Below are 20728 nucleotides of genomic sequence, written 5' to 3'. Positions count from 1 at the left end.
GTGTGACCTTCTACCCCCATTGATGTCAAATGTGAGTGCAACTGTCCTGTTGACATCCATTTCTGGTTCATGGCCTATTTTCCTACATTTAAAGATCGTGCAAGATATCATGATGAGAATATAAACCTGCAGACTGGGAGATGTTTTGTTTTTCCTCTGTTTCCTTGCTCTTCCATAAGATCTGAGGCCAAGGCCACCCCATGACACTCATCTGAGATTTGATTATAAATTCAGAGATGCAACAGGGTAATTGGCCTGCTTTATTTTCTATTCTCTCTCTCTCTCTCTCTCTCTCTCTCTCTCTCTCTCTCTCTCTCTCTCTCTCTCTCTCTCTCTCTCTCTCTCTCTCTCTCATGTGAACTTGTTTACTTGTGTAAACGTGTGTGTGTGTGCAAGTTTGTGTGTGTACCATTGTGATTGTTTGTGTAACTATGTGTAACGCTCCTTACAGTTTCAGCCATGATTTAAATAGGGACTACCTGTAGCGATAATACAAGCCAGATAAGTTATCTTACTTGATAGGCAGGGAACACATCAGACAGGGACCCACCCAAGCTGCCATTAGCAGTGTTTATGCAGTCCCAATGAGCCTGGGTGACTGACTCGTCAGGGAGTCCCTGTCCAAGTGGCCAATGCTGCTCTGCAAAGGACACAGGGAAACACAGCTATCCCTCTGTACTCTCTAATATTTCACAAAACACATACTGCCAAACCGTTTTATAGTGAAAACAACTGCTTGCAATCTATTCCACTCTGTGGAGAAGAGAGATTGTACATCGGGTGGGAAATAGAGGACAGGAAAACAGGAACCTGACAGATACCCTATTCAGTACACACAATTCAATGATGAATTATAGGATGCACACAGTACTTTTTCTTGGTTATTGCCTAGGGCCTACAACTTCAATACAAGTGGGAATGGAAATATACAAGTAAAAATAAACATTTATTGGGAAGTGTTTTGACAAATGCCACGATAGACCCAATAAACTGATCTTCCGTTTCTTAATTCTGTAAATAAATGAGTCAACTAATTCAGTGTAGCCAAGCGTGCTGGTTTAATTGCAGGCGACGTAACGTAAGTAGCAGACACATCACGAGGACATTAGGAACGGTGGTCCTCACTACGGGCTGATGGTAATTGCTGTCCTGGCGTCCGGGAATTATGTGGTGCCTGATTTATGGAATGCCGCTGCCCAACGCATGCACAGAGCACCAGGTCCCCACTGAATAACCAAATGACAGGCCTTTGGAAGCCCGGTGTAAAGACTCAGGCACACACAGGAACCTCTGAGGCAAGCTCAATAATGCCTCCAGATAGGCCCATTCAGCAGACTGAGAATGGGGTCATCTGTTAGCTGAGACAGACAGATAAAGGAGCGCCTGGTATTTGGAGACCTTTGGGAGACACGCTGACATATAAAAGGTAAAGCGAGTTAATCGGCTCTGTATTCAAATTATATGTCTTTGTAGGTGTGAGTTGGTGGATACATGATTGTTGGAAATGCCTGGAGGTTTGTGTTGTTGGGAAAGGATGCTTCAGTATTTAGAGCCAGGACTCTTTACTGACCTTGGAAAACCCCAGGCCCCAGTTATGGGCTATTTCTAGGGCTTGGTGGTTTTCCTGCTCAGGTCACGTTAGTCAGGAAAAACTCATGGACCTGCATATAAATGATACACTCAAGTCCGAACATTAATATGAGACTTAAGACTGACTGTCTGTTGTATACAGCCCAAGGGTGTAATATATAAATGAGCATGTCTTCTAGAGCCGAGTCATAAGTGCACAGAATGACCAGGATGAGATGACAAGTATGTTTTTTTCCCGATGGAGAGCCTTTTGATGTCAACTAAAACCAGTGTCCCAAACCTGCTGTTAGACGGACTGTGGGTCCTGCAGCTGCTTCCCTGTGCGGTGACAATACCTTACAGCCAGTGATTAGCACAAGGACAGGTTTTTAAAAGCAGACGATACGATGTAAACAGGCCCACTTGAAGAGCTTGTTTTATTTTACTGGCTGCATATGGAGGAGAGAATGGAGAATGAACAGAAAAGGGGGAGTGACAAGGCTAATCTCCCAGTGAGCAGGTTTCGAGTGTCTGAAGTTTGTTTGTTTTTGGAACAAGATGGCACGAGGCAACGCAGCGAGTGTCCATCTTTGTTCATCTGTGTCTTATTTATAGGAAGAGAGATAAATCAGCCTGGAAAAAGGAAGCAGCAAAAAAGAGAATGCAGAAAAAAAGATTTTGTGATTTTAACAATCTGATGATTTCCACAGATTACAATATAAATAACACACAAGATCAGGATGCAGATATCCCCAGTTTTGAATTAATTGAGGCGATTACTTATGCAGGCTAGCCGGCCGTATGGTGGATGTGTTCAAGCGGGAGCTGAACCTGTGCCAAGAGGATACACTTCATGATTTATTCAAAGCAAAGGCCCCTTTTGAATTGTCTTTATTACTTAAGGGATAAGGTGGTGTGGTATATGGCCAATATACCACGGCTAAGGGCTGTTCTTATGCACGACGCAACGCATTCAGCATTCAGCGCTCAAAATACAAAGTTTATCATTTGAGATATATACTGAGCATCATGAAACAAAATCTGGGAGGTGATATTATATAAAAATGTTAAACTAGACCAAGGACATTCCAAGAGCTAATAAAGTGCGTTCAAAATACTGATTCATGAAAGAAAACCTGCTGCTTTTTAATTTAAATGTTAGCATATGGATTGATTTCTTCAGGCCACTACTATTTCCCTATGATTCTTCATATCAGTCCGTAAATGATTAAATCAACATTGAAGCCATTTGAAAACATGCTGCTGCTGTTTTGAAGGGAAAAAAAATTCAGGTACATTTTCAATTTACATTACGTTTTCAGTGGCATTACACTTGACTCTCTTTTGCACAGCAATCTGGCCCTACTGCTGTTAGCTTTACAGAGAAAGCCTCCCTCCACCGACACAAAAAACTGGGAGCACCAAAGCATTACCCTTTCAGCTACAGATGAATAATGCAAAGTTCCTTTCCCAAAAGAAAATGTATCACATGAAATTAAAGGATGGCTGTGTCCTGGTCCCTCTCTCCTCACCAGGAGCGGTGTTGTGGGTTCAGGAAGTTGAGTTTGGCTAAATTGCTTTTTGCTGAATGATAAATACTAGTAGAGAGAGGAGGTAGCCCCGGGAAACGAGATGTTAAACTTTGCCATGTATAATTTAACATGACACGAATAGCGCTCACATTGAAAAACCACCCCTGCAATCCGCCACCCCTCAATTATTAACGCTGAACCTCCCTGGGGTACAGTGTGGTTCAACGTGGATATGATGTCATCTACAGCTATTACAGTGACCTGCAGTCACATTTAATCCACAACCAGAATTAACTGTGGAGAACAACTCATTAAATTCCACTATTAGGCTTTTTTTTCAGATAACACATTCCTTTTTTCACATCTATTTTCAACACATTATATAAAAAATAAAAAATAAATTGTTGTTGCTTTTTGTCCATAGTATAGGACACAGTTCCAGGACGACACACTGGATTGCGATTAGCGAGGGTCAATGAGTTTGACTCATCGAATCACCCCCATTAGTAAGACGCCAGACCAATGTCAACGACCTTCTCCATCTTGACTTGTACTCATTATTTGTGGTTGACAGAAACACGGGGCCAATGGCCATTTTCTAACATGGGATTAACCAAGAGGACGGAGACAGTGTTTCAGAGGAAAACACATTTCTACTTTTTGAGCTAATCCTATCTGAGTCATAAAATATGAACAGCGACTAAGCGAAACCAGTTGTGCGTAGAATATTTGAAGTGTAACTGTCACACCCTGACCTTAGTTATCTTTGTTTTCTTTTTTCTTTTGGTTTGTTCAGGGTGTGACGAGGGTGGAATGTGTGTTTTCGTCTTGTCTAGGGTTTTTTGTATATCTATGGGGTTTTGGGATTGTCTAGGTAAATGTAGGTCTATGGTGGCCTGAATTGGTTCCCAATCAGAGACAGCTGTTTATCGTTGTTTCTGATTGGGGATCCTATTTAGGTTGCCATTTTCCATTTTGGTTTGTGGGTTATTGTCTATGTGTAGTTGCCTGTAAGTACTCGTGGTGCGGTGTAGAGTTTGTTCGGTCAGTGTTTAGTCTTCATTAAAAGAAGTATGTATTCTTATCACGCTGTGCCTTGGTCTCCTCGTTATGACGAACGTGACAGTAACATACATTCATTTGGATGTAGAGCACAGGACGAGGAATACATAAGAATTTCATAGGTAGATGATTTGTCACCAAAAGTTTCAATAAAAATGTTGAACAGAAATATATTATATTCTCAATCTGTTTCAACAATATAGTGACTGTGTTATAGTCTAATCTGTAGACTACAGTGGACTGTAACATACTCCAGTAGTACCCACCTCTTTTATCCAGACTGTGTTGGACGCTGTCCTCCCCCTTCCTCAGGCTGTCAGTGTGCTGGCTGTGGTTCAGTGTCCCCTGGCTGGGGCCATACTCCTCCAAGCCCAAGACTTTCCCATCGCTCAGCTGGTTGTGGACCTGGTTGGGTGTGGAGGTGTGTGTGTGTCCCATCTGATCGTCCTCATCACAGTCATAGTCATCGAGGATGGGGGTCTCCCGGATGGGCATGCCAATGACAGAACTGTGCTGGAGCTGCCGAGAGCCCCGGAAGCTGTCCCTACCCTGGGGCCCCAGCAGCACAGAGGGGATGTAGTGGATCTCATGGGTGGCCTCGGTGCTGGCGCTTTTCTGGGGGACACGTCGGCGCTTGCACCAGCGGTGACGTGTGTACAGCACCAGGGTGAAGAGGAGGATGAGGAGGAGGAGAGCGATCAGGCCTCCCTGGAAGAAAGAGGGAGAGAGACGTGAGAGTGAGACAGACATAAACAAGCATGCATTTGCACAAAAAGAGAGACACTATTAGAGATTATGAGTGAATCTAGTCTGAGTGAGAACAAGTTGGTCAAGTTTCTCCGGAGCAGGCGGTCTGTTGAAATATCCTGTTTGGTTCAGTGAGTCAACAAATGGAGTGCTGTCCTTGGTGCTGAAATGGAGAGAAGATCTCTCTCCTCTCTCCTCTATCTCTTATTTTCTTTCTCTTTCCTTGTCAAAGACACACACACACACACACACACACACACACACACACACACACACACACACACACACACACACACACACACACACACACACACACACACACACACACACACACACAGCCAGTTAGTCCCACAGCCCTAGGAATTACACATGCCAATGTGTTACGGGTGTTACTAGCCTACCTAAACCCAATCTTCGTTTCCAAGCCATAGCCTACCCCTCAAAACCTGCTCATGTAAAGGCACATCCATCACCAAGGCACATCCATTGCTACATGGTTTGTCCCATTTCATGCCATAACAGACACATCAAAAACCTTCTAGCAGCCAATCTGAGAGTGAATAGCACACTTAATCCATACACATACAGTCCTGTGTATAGAATGATAGAGCGGACATATTCCAAGAGTAACCAACAATTATTTACACTAGTGGTCAATGGATAGACAGCAGTGAGAATCAGACAAATCGCGACCACCCTAATGCCATCCAGCCTCTACTGCAGCCAGACACCGAAAAAGCACAGTTGCCGTATTTTGACTCGACACCCTTCCCACAATTCCTTGTGCTTACTGTATGATGCATAACAAGAGCAGATGGGGTTATTCATCACAACATTTAAAATTCCATCTTCATGAGGAAAAACAAACCTCTCTCAAATTATAACTCATGCACTGCTGGGTGGCCATAAATCACACTAGGAAGAGATGGGCAACTCCAAGGAGAGGAACGTCCTCTGGACAAATGTGTTCATTAATCTCCAATAGGAGAGCGGCGTCTGAGAAATACACTCCGCCTCTGAAACAAAGTCACCCGGCAACAACAGAAGAGAGAGCTCCTGTTTCACACAAAACGTACAGAACTCCAGGGAAACTGTACAGAACTGTTCAGAAATTCCCATTGTTAAAAGGATGGTGTAGAATTGGAATTGAGACTGGCAATGTGAAATTAGAAACAGAATAAATAATAAAAAAAGAGGTAAGACCTGGGCATTTCAAAAATAATGGTCAGTGATCATAGCTCTAAAAGAAGATCTGCGCCAATAATCATTACTATGATTATTCAAATGTAACATTAGGTGGTTCTACTTTTGCACTGTCTTCCATTCCAACAAGAATGTTAATTCATAGTGGTGGATGTATCCATGGGGGATATGTGGTTCTCCTTCATCTTAAGACCCTACATATCCCTGCTGCTCTGGAGTCACTCCACAGGTAAGAGATGGAGGATTCAACTCTCTCCCTCTCCATCGCTCGCGCTTTGTAATCCCTCTCTTTCTCTTCCTCCCTTCATCAGTCCCTTTTGCTCCCCTTTCAGCTTTCTTTTCCTCTGCTCTCTCCCTCCCTCACAGATTACCACCTACTCATATGGCGCATGGTCTGGCCACAAACTCACGGCTTACAGCACTGACATTTTTTCAACATCCTTTAGAACCAATTAAGAATAAATGAATAGATGAACAAATAACTGAGAGCTAAAACCATCTGGCAGAGTTGAATATGCAACCTAGCTGCTACATCAACACTGAGCCACAATGAATGGATCCTATTTCTCATCGTCATACTGAAAGCCAATATCCATGTATTCAATAACGAATAGGGATGAGTGGATCAAAATGAAGCATCGATGTGTTGTACAGCTGACACATGTATAACCCCTCTCATCAGCAGGTTAGCATTTTTTTGTCGTCCTGAATCTTGTTCTGGAGGCAGCTCTGCAGAGTGGTCACGAGCTAGCACAGCCACAATGTAATAATATTTTTTGCCTAACCCTAACTTTAACCACACTGCTAACCCTAATACCTAACCTTTACATGACATTAAGTTAGCACATTTTTGTTTTCATAAATTTTGACAATATAGCCAATTTCGACTTCGCAGCTGGCTTAACTAACAAGAAATTGCACATTTCTGCCTCCAGAACAAGACTCATTACAATAAACATCAACCTGAATATCATCATGCTCTGCTGAAGAGGCTCTGAAATAAAGACAAGCTCTTGTCAGTGATTTTCATCAAAATAAGCTTTGCCCCGGGGATAAACTGTGGAATGAAAACAACAAAACACTAAGCTAACCCATCATGCACCTGTTCAGTTCTGTAGCCACCATCTTGGCACAAGGGAAGCAACTCTCTTCCTGGCAGGCACACTGAGAAATGAGATAGCTGTAGTACATTCATCTTCAGGAAACTCATTGAACAAACAATGTATCCACACATACATATACATATGCGTACATCTGTGTACATAGTAACAGATTCATTTATCACATGCACAGACGCAGATGAATATACTCATGTACTGTACATGAAAGAAAAAAGTAATCCATGACCCCCACACACATACACTCAAACATCTGCTCAATTTCTGTGCCTTGATATGGGTACATCTGTTCGGAAAAACACACACACACACAGTATTTTACCACACACACACACACCCATGTACTGTACAATAAATAAAAAGTAATCCATGACCCCCACACACATACACTCAAACATCTGCTCAATTTACGTGCCTTGAGGCAATGCAATACCAATTCCGAGATGTATTTGATACAGAGTGGTGTACCTCTCACATCAGTGAGGGTGTTAACAGTGCTGTACCACAACAAATGGATGCTCTCATAGGCCTGTTTCTGGGTGAGCAAACTGTTGTAGCCTATATCAGATGAATCCTCAGTGGAGTGGACCTGAGGCCCTGCCTCACCCTTTCTTTCTTTCTCTCTCATTCTCTCTTTCTCGCTCTCCCTCATCCCCCTCTTCCCCACATGAAGTTAAAGTGCCATGTGTCCAGGCAGCTGCTATCTACTCTGCCCGTCCAACTGCAACTCCCAGAGCCAAGGGACGGAAGACTCGGCTCACTGGTTACTGTGGCCACTTTATTCTACGCCTACAGGGGAACCTTTCCCATCACCCACCAGGGTCAGGAAGTGACGTCACCAGGAGTGTGGTCTCAAACAGGTAGTGTGACAAGATGAGGAGATGGAGGGGAAAAGAGCTACATGTGCTGTGAGCCTAGAGTTGTCCCCTATGATGTTTTCAATGAAGCTAGGTGACTGAGAAGAATATAGTTAACAATTGTAATTGTGATTCAGAAAAATGTAAAATGAAATGAACCATGAAGTACACTGCATGTGGTGAGTTAATTGTAAGAACAACCAAAACAGAGAAAGTGAATTGCTAAATAAATAAAAAATATTCACAGCCAACATAAAAATAGTTCCAAGATAATTGAAAAATGAAATATAGAAAGCCCACAACCTGAGCCATGAAATCATCAGGGAAATGACATTGACCCTCGGTGGCTCTACTTAATCATGCAATCTGATTAAACTCTGGTTGAAAACTGAATGGAAAATCTCCACAAGCTTAACTGAAAATAGCAGGTTGACCTCCACATTCTGTTTCTCTTTGTAGTATGGCTACAGAAAGGCAGGCGTGTTGGTTGGCTCTGTCTGATTGGCTATCAGTCCCATCACCACCCACCCCTGAGCCCCCATCGCCTCCCCATACCTCTCCATGCCGCCCCCCTTGGCCCTGACTCTGGTCCCTGGGAAAGGTGAGAGATTTGTGGGTAGATTTGCCTGTTGCTGGCCCTCCTGAATTACAGCAGGGAATTAGGCCTGAGTTACTGCTTTGCCGCACACCCACCCTGCATCTCACAGTGCCTCCCCTCCTCCTCCTCCTCCTCCTCCTCCTCCTCAGCCAAGCAGTTCTAGCCAGCCCTGGCTCTCTGGATCTCTGGGTGTCATCATATGCAGAGGGATGCCCTGCATACATAGATCATTGAGATAGATAATGTTTTATTTATATTCAGGGGAATCTATGTGCAGGGAGAAGGAATGAAAAGGAATGAAAAGCAGATCGAGAGAGCAACGGGAAACGAACAGAACAAAAATGAGGACATGCTGTCAACTTCCAAGCTGTCACAGAGCTGGTCATAACTCAGCAGACTTGAAACAGACACCACAGCTACATAACAGGCTGTAAGACCACATGCATCAGAGGAAAATAGCCAGTTATTATATAACTGATTTACTAAGCGTTCGCAACACTGCAAAAGCATGAATCATGTTGGTTCCCCAGAGTAAATTCAACATTGAATGTATCAATAAACAGTGCTTGTGAGAAGGGATACAGTATTAAGGTAAAGTATAAATGAAGACTGTATTCTGTTTGAGCCTCGTGTTTGGTGTTGCATTTTGTTTGAGCCTCGTGTTTGGTGTTGTATTCTGTTTGAGCCTCGTGTTGGGTGTTGTATTCTGTTTGAGCCTCATGTTGGGAGTTGTATTCTGTTTGAGCCTCGTGTTGGGTGTTGTATTCAGTTTGAGCCTCGTGTTGGGTGTTGTATTCTGTTTGAGCCTCATGTTGGGAGTTGTATTCTGTGTGAGCCTTGTGTTGGGTGTTGTATTGCCTACTTTGTCCCTGATGCCAGTGATGTGTAAATGTGGTCCGTGGTGTGAGTTGAACAGGGTAGGGTGAGTCAGGGCATTAGAGTTTCAAGTTTTAATGTCACATGCACAAGTACACTGAAATGCCTTTCTTGCTAGCTCTTACCCCAACAATGCAGCAATAACAATGTAATATTAAAAATGACAAGGTCGAACAAAAAAATAAGAAGAACACGATAAAGTAGGTAAGCATACTATTTACAGGGTCAGTTCCAGCACCATATTTGCAATGTGCAGTCATACTGGATCGATAGAGGTAGATATGTATAGAGATAAGGTGACAAGGCATCAGGATATATGATAAACAGAGCAGCAGCAGCGAATATAATTATTGTATGTGAGTGAGTGAGTCAGTTTAAATGTATGTGCATATGGTTGAGTGAAGAAATGATGGAGTGTTTGTGTGTTAGAGCAGTGTGTAGGGCCCTGTGAGTGTGCATAGAGAAGAGTAAAATACAAAAATAGTCTGTGTAACCATTTTGTTAGCTATTTAGTTAGCTATTTAGCAGTCTAATACACCAGCTGACTGCTCAGCTGTCAGGGCATCTGACACAGCTTTCACTAATTGAGTCACAGATGGAGAGGAATGATGTCTATGATACAGAGGCACTAGTATGACATGGTTGTATTGTATTACTTGTGATAAACTGAAATTGGTTGATATGTTGATATTATATGGTGCATTCGGAAAGTATTCAGACCCCTTGCCTTTTCGATATTTTGTTATGTTACAGCCCTATTCTAAAATGTATTACGTTTGTGTTTTTTTTCTCATCAAACAATTTAAACAATACCCAATAATGACAAAGTGAAAACAGGTTTTTAGAAATTTTAGCAAATGTATATATAAAAAAAATCAATACTTACTTTACATATGTATTCAGACTGTTGGCTATGTGACTCAAAATTGAGCTCATGTGCATCCTGTTTCCATTGATCATCCTTGAGATGTTTCCACAACTTGATTGGAGACCACCTGTGGTAAATTCAAATGATTGGGCATGATTTGGCAAGGCACACACCTGTCTATAATAAGGTCCCACGGTTGACAGTGCATGTCAGAGCAAAAACCAAGCCATGAGGTCAAAGGAATTGTCCGTAGAGCTCTGAGACAGGATTGTGTCGAGGCACAGATCTGAAGAAGGGGACCAACAAATGTCTGCAGCATTGAAGATCCTCAAGAACACAGTGGCCTCCAAATTTTTTACATGGATGACATTTGGAACCACCAAGACTCTTCCTAGTGCTGGCCGCCCGGTCAAACAGAGCAATCGGGGGAGAAGGGCCTTAGTCAGGGAGGTGACAAAGAACCTGATGGTCACTGTGACAGAGCTCCAGAGTTCCTCTATGGAGATGGGATAAGCTTCCAGAAGGACAACCATCTCTGCAGCACTCCAATCAGACTTTCATGGTAGGGTGGACAGACAGAAGCCACTAGTCAGTAAAAGGTACATGACAGCCCACTTGGAGTCCCTAAAGGACTATCAGACCATGAGAAACAAGATTATCTGGTCTGATGAAACCAAGATTGAACTCTTTGGCCTGAATGTGAAGCGTCACTTCTGGAGGAAACCTAGCAACATCCCTACGGTGAAGCATGGTGGTGGCAGCATCATGCTGTGCGGATCTATTACTGCGGCAGGGATTGGGAGACTAGTCAGGATTGAGGGAAAAATGAACAGAGTAAAGTACAGAGATCCTTGATGAAAACCTGCTCCAGAGCACTCAGGACCTCAGATTGGGGTGAAGGTTCACCTTCCAACAGGACAAGGACCATAAGCACACAGACAAGAACAATGCAGGAGTGGCTTCGGGACAAATCTCTGAATGTCCTTGGGTTCCATAGCCAGAGTCCAGACTTGAACCAGATCGAACATCTCTGGAGAGACCTAAAAATATCTGTGCAGCAACACTCCCCATCCATCCTGACAGAGCTTAAGAGGACCTGCAGAGAATACAGGTGTGCCAAGCTTGTTGTGTCATACCCAAGAAGACTCTGTAATCGCTGTAATCGCTGCACAAGGTGCTTCAACAAAGTACTGAGTCAAGGGTCTGAATACTTATGTAAAATGTGATATTTAAGGCTTTATTTTTTAAATACATTTGCAAAAGATTCTAAAAACCTGATTTTGCTTTGTCATTATGGGGTATTGTGTGTAGATTGATGAGACAAAAAACTATTTTATCCCTTTTAGAATAAGTCTGTAACGTAACAAAATGTGAGAAAAGTCAAGGGGTCTGAATACTTTCCGAATACACTGTACAGTGTACTTGTCACGACTTCCGCCGACGTCGGTTCCCCTCCTTGTTCGGGCGGCGTTCGGCGGTCGACGTAACCGGCTTTCACACTTACATGTGTTATGTGCTGTCATTTGGTACCGGTATTAAAGTGCGCCTGTTTATTATACTCTGCTCTCCTGCACCTGACTTTGACTCCCTTATACACGCATTACAGAATCTCTCAACAAAAGAATGGAGTCCCCGGGAGCAGGCGCCCTCCCAGTTGCAGTGGAGGAACGCGTTCAGCTGCACGCGACCATGTTGCAACGTCTGGACACAGCCATGGATCGCGTGCTGCAGACTATGGATCGACGAGAGAGAGGAGGAGGTTTTTCAGCGCCTCCACCTGCCCCACTACAACAGGTCCCACTGTCCACCCCTCTTTCACCTGGTCCCAGCGGGATTCGACTTGCGCTCCCGAGGGAGTATGATGGGACAGCTGCTGGATGCCAGGGGTTTCTACTACAGCTGGAGCTCTACCTGGCGACCGTCCACACGGCTCCTTCGGGACGTGAGAGTGTGTCCGCCCTCGTCTCCTGCCTCTCAGGCAACACCTTGGAGTGGGCCAACGCCGTATGGAGTGAGGGAGATGCGGCATTGGACCATTATACAGACTTCACCCAACGCTTTCGGGCAGTGTTCGACCACCTGCCTGAGGGTCGAGCGGCGGGTGAAAGTCTGTTCCACCTGAGGCAGGGGACGAGGAGCGCGCAGGATTTTGCCTTGGACTTCCAGACCCTGGCCACCAGTGCGGGATGCAACGACAGAGCCCTGATCAATCACTACAGGTGCAGTCTGCGCGAGGACGTCCGTTGGGAGTTGGCCTGCCGAGACACCACCCTCACATTGGACCAGCTGGTGGACCTGTCCATCCGGCTGGACAACCTGCTGACTGCCCGCGGACGTCCGGATCTGGACCTGTCAGTTCCATCCCCCAGCATATCAGCTCTGACGCCCATGGAGCTGGGAGGTGCTGCACTTAGGGCGACCGGAGGAGGAGCCATTCCCTGCACCATCTGTGGCCGCAGAGGGCAAACTGCTGGTCGGTTCTGGGGGTTCCTCAGGGAGCCGAGGCAGCAGGCAGTGCACTATCGTGTCACCCCAGGTGAGTCGGCACCAGGCTCACCCAGAGCCCCCTGTTGCTCACATGTATGTGTTTATTTCATTTCCTGAGTTTTCCCCACATTCCCAGCATAAGGTGCTAGTAGATTCAGGCGCAGCTGGGAATTTTATTGACCGTTCATTTGCTCATAGTTTAGGGATTCCCCTTGTTCCTGTGGATATGCCCTTCCCTGTGCATGCCCTAGATAGTCGACCATTAGGGTAAGGGCTGATTAGGGAGGCCACCTCTCCACTTAATATGGTTACGCAAGAGGGTCATAAGGAGAGAATCAGTCTGTTCCTTATTGATTCTCTTGCGTTTCCCGTAGTGCTGGGCTTAACCTGGTTGGCCTGTCATGACCCCACTATTTCTTGGCAACAGATGGCTCTCAAGGGGTGGTTTCCATCGGTGCGACTACGGTGGAATGTCCAGATCAGGTCTCCACCGTTTGCATCCCCTCAGATTATGCCGATTTGGCTCTCGCCTTCTGTAAAAAGAGGGTGACTAAATTACCACCTCATCGACGGGGGGATTGTGCGATAAATCTCCTGGTAGACGCAGCACTTCCCAGGAGTCACGTGTATCCCCTGTCACAGGAGGAGACAGTGGCTATGGAAACATATGTCTCCGAATCCCTGGGTCAGGGATACATTCGGCTCTCCACTTCACCTGCCTCCACAAGTTTCTTTTTTGTGAAGAAGAAGGATGGGGGTCAGTGCCCGTGTATTAACTATCGAGGGATCAATCAGATCACTGTGAGGTAGAGCTACCCACTGCCTCTCAATGCCAGTGCGATCGAGTCAATGCACGGTTGCGCTTGTTCACAAAATTGGATCTCAGGAGAGTTTACAACCTAGTGCATAAAGGGGGATGAGTGGAAGACTGCATTTAGTACCACCTCGGGGTACTATGAGTACCTCGTCATGCCGTACGGGTTGACCCCGACCACGGTAAAGGAGGTGCAGCAGTTTCTATGGTATGCCAACTAATACCGGAGGTTTATCCTGGGTTTTGGTCAGGTAGCAGCTCCCATTACCTCACTGCTGAAGGGGGGACCGGTGCGGCTGCAGTGGTCGGCTGAGGCGGACAGGGCTTTTTGGTGACCTGAAGGATCTGTTTACCTCGGCTCCCGTGCTGGCTCATCTGGATCCCGCTTTGGCGTTCATAGTGGAGGTGACGCGTCCGAGGCTGGGATAGGAGCCGTGCTCTCTCGGCACTCACGCACGCCACCAAAGCTCCACCCCTGTGTGAATGATTCAAGTGCTCGGAGGAGACCTGGGACGCCGCCCATGTGCACCTACAACGGGCTGCAAGGCGGCAAAAAGCGAGTGCCGACCGTCACCACAGCGAGTCCCCGGTGTTCGCACCGGTGTACAGGGTCTGGCTCTCGACCCAAAACCTGCCCCTCTGCCTGCCCTGCCGGAAGCTGGGTCCGCGGTTTATGGGGCCACTTAAAGTCCTGAGGAGACTGAACGAGATTACAGTTTCCCCCAGATTATCGCATTAATCCCTCGTTCCATGTGTCTCTCCTCAGGCCGGTGGTGGCTGGTCCACTCCAGGGATCTGAGGTGCGGGGGGTTCCTCCGCCCCTTCTGGACATCGGGGGGCCCTGGCGTATGCTAGGTACCTCGTGGGGTGGGAGGGTTACGGTCCGGAGGAGAGTCCTGGACCCTTCATTGCTGCGGGATTTCCACCGTCTCCATCCGGATCACCCTGTGCCTCGTCCTCTGGGTCGTCCCTGAGGTCGGTGTCGGTGCGCTGCTTGAGCTGCGCGTCAAGGGGGGTGGGGTACTGTCACGACTTCCGACAAAATTGGTCCCTCTCCTTGCTCGGGCGGAGTTTGGCGGTCGCCGTCACCGGCTTTCTAGCCACCGCCGATCCACTTTTCATTTTCCATTTATTCTGTCGTTGTCTCATCACACCTGGCTTCACTCACAAATGACTTGTTTATTATTTAACCCTCTGTTCCCCATGTTGTATTTGTGAGTGATTGTCATTTGTTACGTCGATATTTGTCCGGTGTTGCACTTTTGTTTTAGACCGTGTTTTTGGCACTTGTATGTGTTATGTGCTCTCATTAGGTAACCGGTATTAAAGTGTGCCTGTTGATTATACTCCGCTCTCCTGCGCTTGACTTCGCCTCCCATATACACGCATTGCAGTACTGTATGTACCCTCTTCGAAAAAAGGTGCTATCTAGAACCTAAAACAATGTCCCCATAGGAGAACACATTGAAGAACCATTTTTGGTTCAAGGTAAAACCCTAATGGGTTCTGCCTGGAACAAAAAGAGTTCTACCTGGAACCGAAAATGGTGTTCCTATTGGGCTGAGCTGAAGAACCCTTTTGGAACCCGTTTTTCTAAGAGTGTAGGAATTTCAAGGGGTGTGGTTGTATGTTAAACAGTATCGGTTCAGCTTATAGTTGTCTTGGCAAAAATGTCCGCGATACAGTATGAGGCTTGAAGCAAAGTACTATCACCATTCACGACAGTTAAGAGTCATACGAGTTAGTAGGTTTACACAACTACTGTACAACTACTGTTGACTACTGTTGATTACTTTTATCACGATACATAATCGAAGACATTGACCCATTTGTGTATGTTTACAAACAATTACAACATCCAGAGCTGGCCCAGTCCTATCCGTCCAATAGCTTCATTTGAAGGTAATCATAATTCACATCTGACTGAAAAACCAATTGACTCTCCTCCCTGGGCCAGACTGGTGAAGGAACATTATGGATTTAGTATTCATAGAAAACTAAAAGAAAGAGACTGTTCAGATAATCTCTCTCTCCTATTGTAACCGAGCTAGGGTGTTATTTTCCCTTTAATAACTTCCCATGATCCTCCCTGTTTGCATGGTAACCAAATATAATTGCCCGATGATCATGCATAGCTGCTTGCTCATTACGGGGGCAAATTAGTGCTGGTACAGCGACTCAGTGACTGTGCGTCTTCCACAACCTTATGCCGTTCCCCTTCTCTTCTTTTTTTCTCTTCCAAAGATAAATGATATCTTAGAGTTGAAGCAGTGCGAGCCAGCTGCAAACAGACGTGCCCTTCTCGGTGACATTCGGAAGAAAAAATGTGATTAGGAAGCTAATGCTAATATTTGAAGACGTGGCACAAGGGGCCAATACGGACTGAAACAGCTGTTCATAACAAGGCAATAAAATTGACAAGACAATGGTGCCCTAGGGGTGCCTCTTATTAGGAAAGACTAGGGAAGGAGATTTCAAATCAAATCAAAGTCTATTTGTCACATGCGCCGAATACAACAGGTGTAGACGTACAGTGAAATGCTTACTTACAAGTCCAACAATGCAATTTTTAAGTAAAAAATAGGTATTAGGTAAACAATAGATACTGTAAGTATAGAGATAAAAAATAAAAAGTAAAATGACAGTGAAAATAACAGTAGCAAGGCTATATACAGGTTGTACCGGTACAGAGTCAATGTGTAGGGGCACAGGTTAGTTGGGCTAATTGAGGTAATATGTACATGTAGGTATAGTTAAAGTGAATATGCACAGATGATAAACAGAGAATAGCAGCAGTGTAAAAGAGGGGGTTGGCGGGTCGGGGGTGGCGGGACACTATGCAAATAGTTCGGGTAGCCATGTGATTACCTGTTCAGTCTTATGGCCTATGTGTAAAAGCTGTTGAGAAGCCTTTTGGTCCTAGACTTGGTGCTCCGGTACCGCTTGCCATGAGGTAGCAGAGAGAACAGTCTATGACTGGGGTGGCTGGGGACTTTGAACATTTTTAGGGCCTTCCTCTGACACCGCCTGGTGTAGAGGTCCTGGATGGCAGGCAGCTTAGACCCAGTGATGTACTGGGCCGTAAGCACTACCCTCTGTAGTGCCTTGCGGTTGGAGGACGAGCAGTTGCCGTACCATGCAGTGATGCAACCAGTCAGGATGCTCTCGATGTTGCAGCTGTAGTACCTTTTGAGGATCTGAGGACCCATGCCAAATCTTTTCAGTCTCCTGAGGGGGAATAGGTGTTGTCCTGCCTGGACAATTCTAGTTTGTTGGTGATGTGGACACCAAGGAACCTGAAGCTCTCAATCTGCTCCACTACAGCCCTGTCGATGAGAATGGGGGCGTGCTCAGTCCAACTTTTCCAGTAATCCACAATCATCTCCTTTGTCTTGATTAAGTTGAGGGATAGGTTATTCTGGCACCACAAGGCCAGGACTCTGACCTCCTCCCGAAAGGCTGTCTCGTCATTGAGGCTGTTGTGTCGTCTGCAAACTTAATGATGGTGTTGGAGTCGTGCCTGGCAATGCAGTTGTGGGTGAACAGGGAGTACAGGAGGGGACTGAGCACGCACCCTGATGGGCTCCAGTGTTGAGGATCAGCGTGGCAGATGTGTTGCTACCTACCCTCACCACCTGGGGGCGGCCCTTCAGGAAGTCCAGGATGCAGTTGCAGAGGGAGGTGTGTAGTCCCAGGGTCCTTAGCTTAGTGATGAGCTTTGAGGGCACTATGGTGTTGAACGCTGAGCTGCAGTCAATGAATATCATTCTCACGTAGGTGTTCCTTTAGTCCAGGTGGGAAAGGGCACTGTGGATCTGTTTGAGCAGTATGCAAATTGGAGTGGGTCTAGGGTTTCTGGGATAATGTTGTTGATGTGGGCCATGACCAGCCTTTCAAAGCACTTCATGGCTACGGACTTGAGTGCTACGGGTCTGTTGTCATTTAGGCAGGTTACCTTAGTGCTCTTGGGCAAAGTGATAATGGTGGTCTGCTTGAAGCATGTTGGTATTACAGACTCAATCAGGGACATGTTGAAAATGTCAGTGAAGACATCTGCCAGATGCCCGGAGCACACGTCCTGGTAATCCGTCTGGCCCAGCGGCCTTGTGAATGTTGACCTGTTTAAAGATCTTATTCACGACGGCTACGGAGAGCGTGATCACACAGTCTTCCGGAACAGCTGATGCTCTCATGCATGCCTCGGTGTTGCTTGCCTCGAAGCGAGCCGGTGTAGTACGATTCAATCTTGGTACTGTATTGGCGCTTTGCCTGTTTGATGGTTCGTCTGAGGGCATAACAGTGGTTTTACAAAAGTAAAACCAAAGGAGGCACAACAATAAGGTTGTTCTCTTTCAAAAATGTGCCTCTCCAAAACAGAGACCTGACCTATTATAAGCTTCCGGGTTAGAGTCCTGCACCTTGAAAACGGCAGCTCTACTCTTTAGCTCAGTGCGAATGTAATCCATGTCTTCTGGTTAGGGTATGTACGTACAGTCACTGTGGGGACAACTTCCTCGATACACTTATTAATAAAGCCAGTGACTGGTGTGGTGTACTCTGCAATGCCATCGGAATAATCCCGGAACATATTCCAGTCTGTGCTAGCAAACTAGTCCTGTAGTTTAGCATCTGCTTCATCTGACCACTTTCTTACAGACCGAGTCACTGCTTGAATGTTTGCTTGTAAGCAGAAAGCAGGAGGATAGAATTATTGTCAGATTTGACAAATGGAGGGCGAGGGAGAGCTTTGTACATGTCTATGTGTGTGGATTAAATGTGATCTAGAATTTCACCTCTGGTTGCGCATTTAACATGCTGATAGAAAAGAGGTAAAACAGATTTAAGTTTACCTGCATTAATGTCCCCGGCCACTAGGAACTAGGAGATTTGGGACTAGGGTTGGAGATTTCGATTGTGTTTCACTCCAAAAAAGATACAACTATCTCTGACAGTTTTATTTTCGGACAACATTTTGGTACATGCTCCGACCAGATAATCAGAGGTCAAACGGCATTGGAATGCTGTGACATTAAAGGTGTCGGAATTCTTGTAAAGGCCACCTCAGAACATAACATTCCAAAGTGTCATTGCTGTTGAGAAGACTACTGGGTGTTTGTTCAAGTAACTCTGCTACAAAAATGTGAGCTCAGTGTCCTTGCCAATGGAGAGAGTATAACCCCAAATATTGTAAGGGTTTAAACCCCTTATGCATTTTCTTGGGAATTTGTGTGTGTGTGTGTGTGTGTTTGTCCACGTGTGTGTATGTGTCTGTGTGTTTAAATTAGAGGCATCTGGGACCCCAGCCCTGGTTATATTCCCTGTCGCTTTGGTTGAAGAGAGGCCTTTATTTGTTTTTGCAGCTGTCGGCCAAGTGTTGCTGGAACAGCTTGCCAGAGTAGACCTGTCAGGGAATGCTGGCACCTGAAGGGGGATCTTTGTCCATTCACAGCAAAAATGAATTTCTCTCTCTCTCTCTCTCTCTCTCTCTCTCTCTCTCTCTCTCTCTCTCTCTCTCTCTTCTCTCTCTCTCTCTCTCTCTCTCTCTCTCTCTCTCTCTCTCTCTCTCTCTCTCTCTCTCTCTCTCTCTCTCTCTCTCTCTCTCTCTCTCCACCCTGCTCCTCACCTCACAATCTCCACTCAATTCCCTGGCAGGCAGCTCGGCACTACACCGCTAAACTTATTCCTAGTTCATGTTATATAGATATACACACACTACATGACCAAAAGTATGTGGACATGTGTGTGGACTGCTCGTCGAACATCTCATTCCAAAAATGATGGACATTAATATGGAGTTGGTCCCCCCTTTGCTATCCACTCTTTTGGGAAGGCTTTCCACTAGATGTTGGAACATTGCTACGGAGACTTGCTTCCATTCAGCATACAAGTATGTATGCACACATGACTGTAAGTCGCTTTGGATAAAAGCGTCTGCTAAATGGCATATATTATTATATTATTATTACAAGAGCATTGGTGAGGTCGGGCACTGATGATGAGTGATTAGGCCTGGCTCGCAGTCGGCATTCCAATTCATCCCAAAGATGTTCGATGGGGTTGAGCTATGGGCTCTGTGCAGGCCAGTCAAGTTCTTCTACACCAATCTCGACAAACCATTTCTGTATGGACCTTGCTTTGTGTACGGGGGAATTGTCATGCTGAAACAGGAAAGGGCCTTGCCCAATGGCGGCTATCTTTACACCACTCCAGCTGACGCTTGGCATTGCATAGGTGATCTTAGGCTTGTGTGCAGCTGCTCGGCCATGGAGACCCATTTCATGAGGCTCCCGACGAACAGTTCTTATGCTGACGTTGCTTTTAGAGGCAGTTTGGAACTTGGTAGTGAGTGTTGCAACCGAGGACAGACTATTTTTTTCCCATTCTGTAAGCTTGTGTTGGCTACCACTTCGCAGCTGAGCCGTTGTTGCTCCTAAATGTTTCCACAATAACAGCATTTACAGTTGACCGGGGCAGCTTTAGCATGGTAGAAATTTGACAAACTGACTTGTTGGAAAGATGGCATCCTATTAAGGTGCCACGTTGAACGTCAGTGAGCTCTTGAGTAAGGTCATTCTACTGCCAATGTCTGTCTATGGAGATTGCATGGTTGTGTGCTAGATTTTATACACCTGTCAGCAACGGGTGATGCTGACTTGTGTCGAATCCACTAATTTGAAGGGGTGTCCACATTATTTTGTATGTAGTGTGTGTATATACACTGTTTCAATTAACACTTTTCCTGGCCCAAGGTTACAATAATACAGATGGAAAGAGAGTCAGCTAGAGTTGCTGCTTGAATAGGTCAACTGAAACACTTTGCTGATGTATTGCATTACATATCACACTTGGTGAATAATATTCAGATTTATGACTAAGGGTAAACAACTAGGTGACAAAGATGCTTTGTGGGATCATATAATGTAAACATGATCAAATGGTACCTAGTAAAAACCTCTCAATTGACTTTCAAGAGTATAGATGTTGAAAAGTGGCAGTT

General features: G+C 45.5%; 1 protein-coding gene across 1 annotated transcript in view; it reads right to left on the bottom strand.

Moving 5' to 3' along the window:
- Positions 1-20728, bottom strand: part of LOC118384863 (astrotactin-2) — a 529880-nt gene that overhangs the window by 408941 nt on the left and 100211 nt on the right. The window contains exon 3 of the mRNA XM_052521172.1: positions 4430-4871. Coding sequence (XP_052377132.1) covers positions 4430-4871 — 442 coding nt within the window. The remainder of the gene's footprint in view (positions 1-4429; positions 4872-20728) is intronic.

Source organism: Oncorhynchus keta, chromosome 6 (assembly GCF_023373465.1).
Source record: "Oncorhynchus keta strain PuntledgeMale-10-30-2019 chromosome 6, Oket_V2, whole genome shotgun sequence".
Classification (NCBI taxonomy): domain Eukaryota; kingdom Metazoa; phylum Chordata; class Actinopteri; order Salmoniformes; family Salmonidae; genus Oncorhynchus; species Oncorhynchus keta.
The sequence above is the reverse complement of the archived record's forward strand: the minus strand, read 5'-3'. Positions and strand labels throughout refer to the sequence as shown.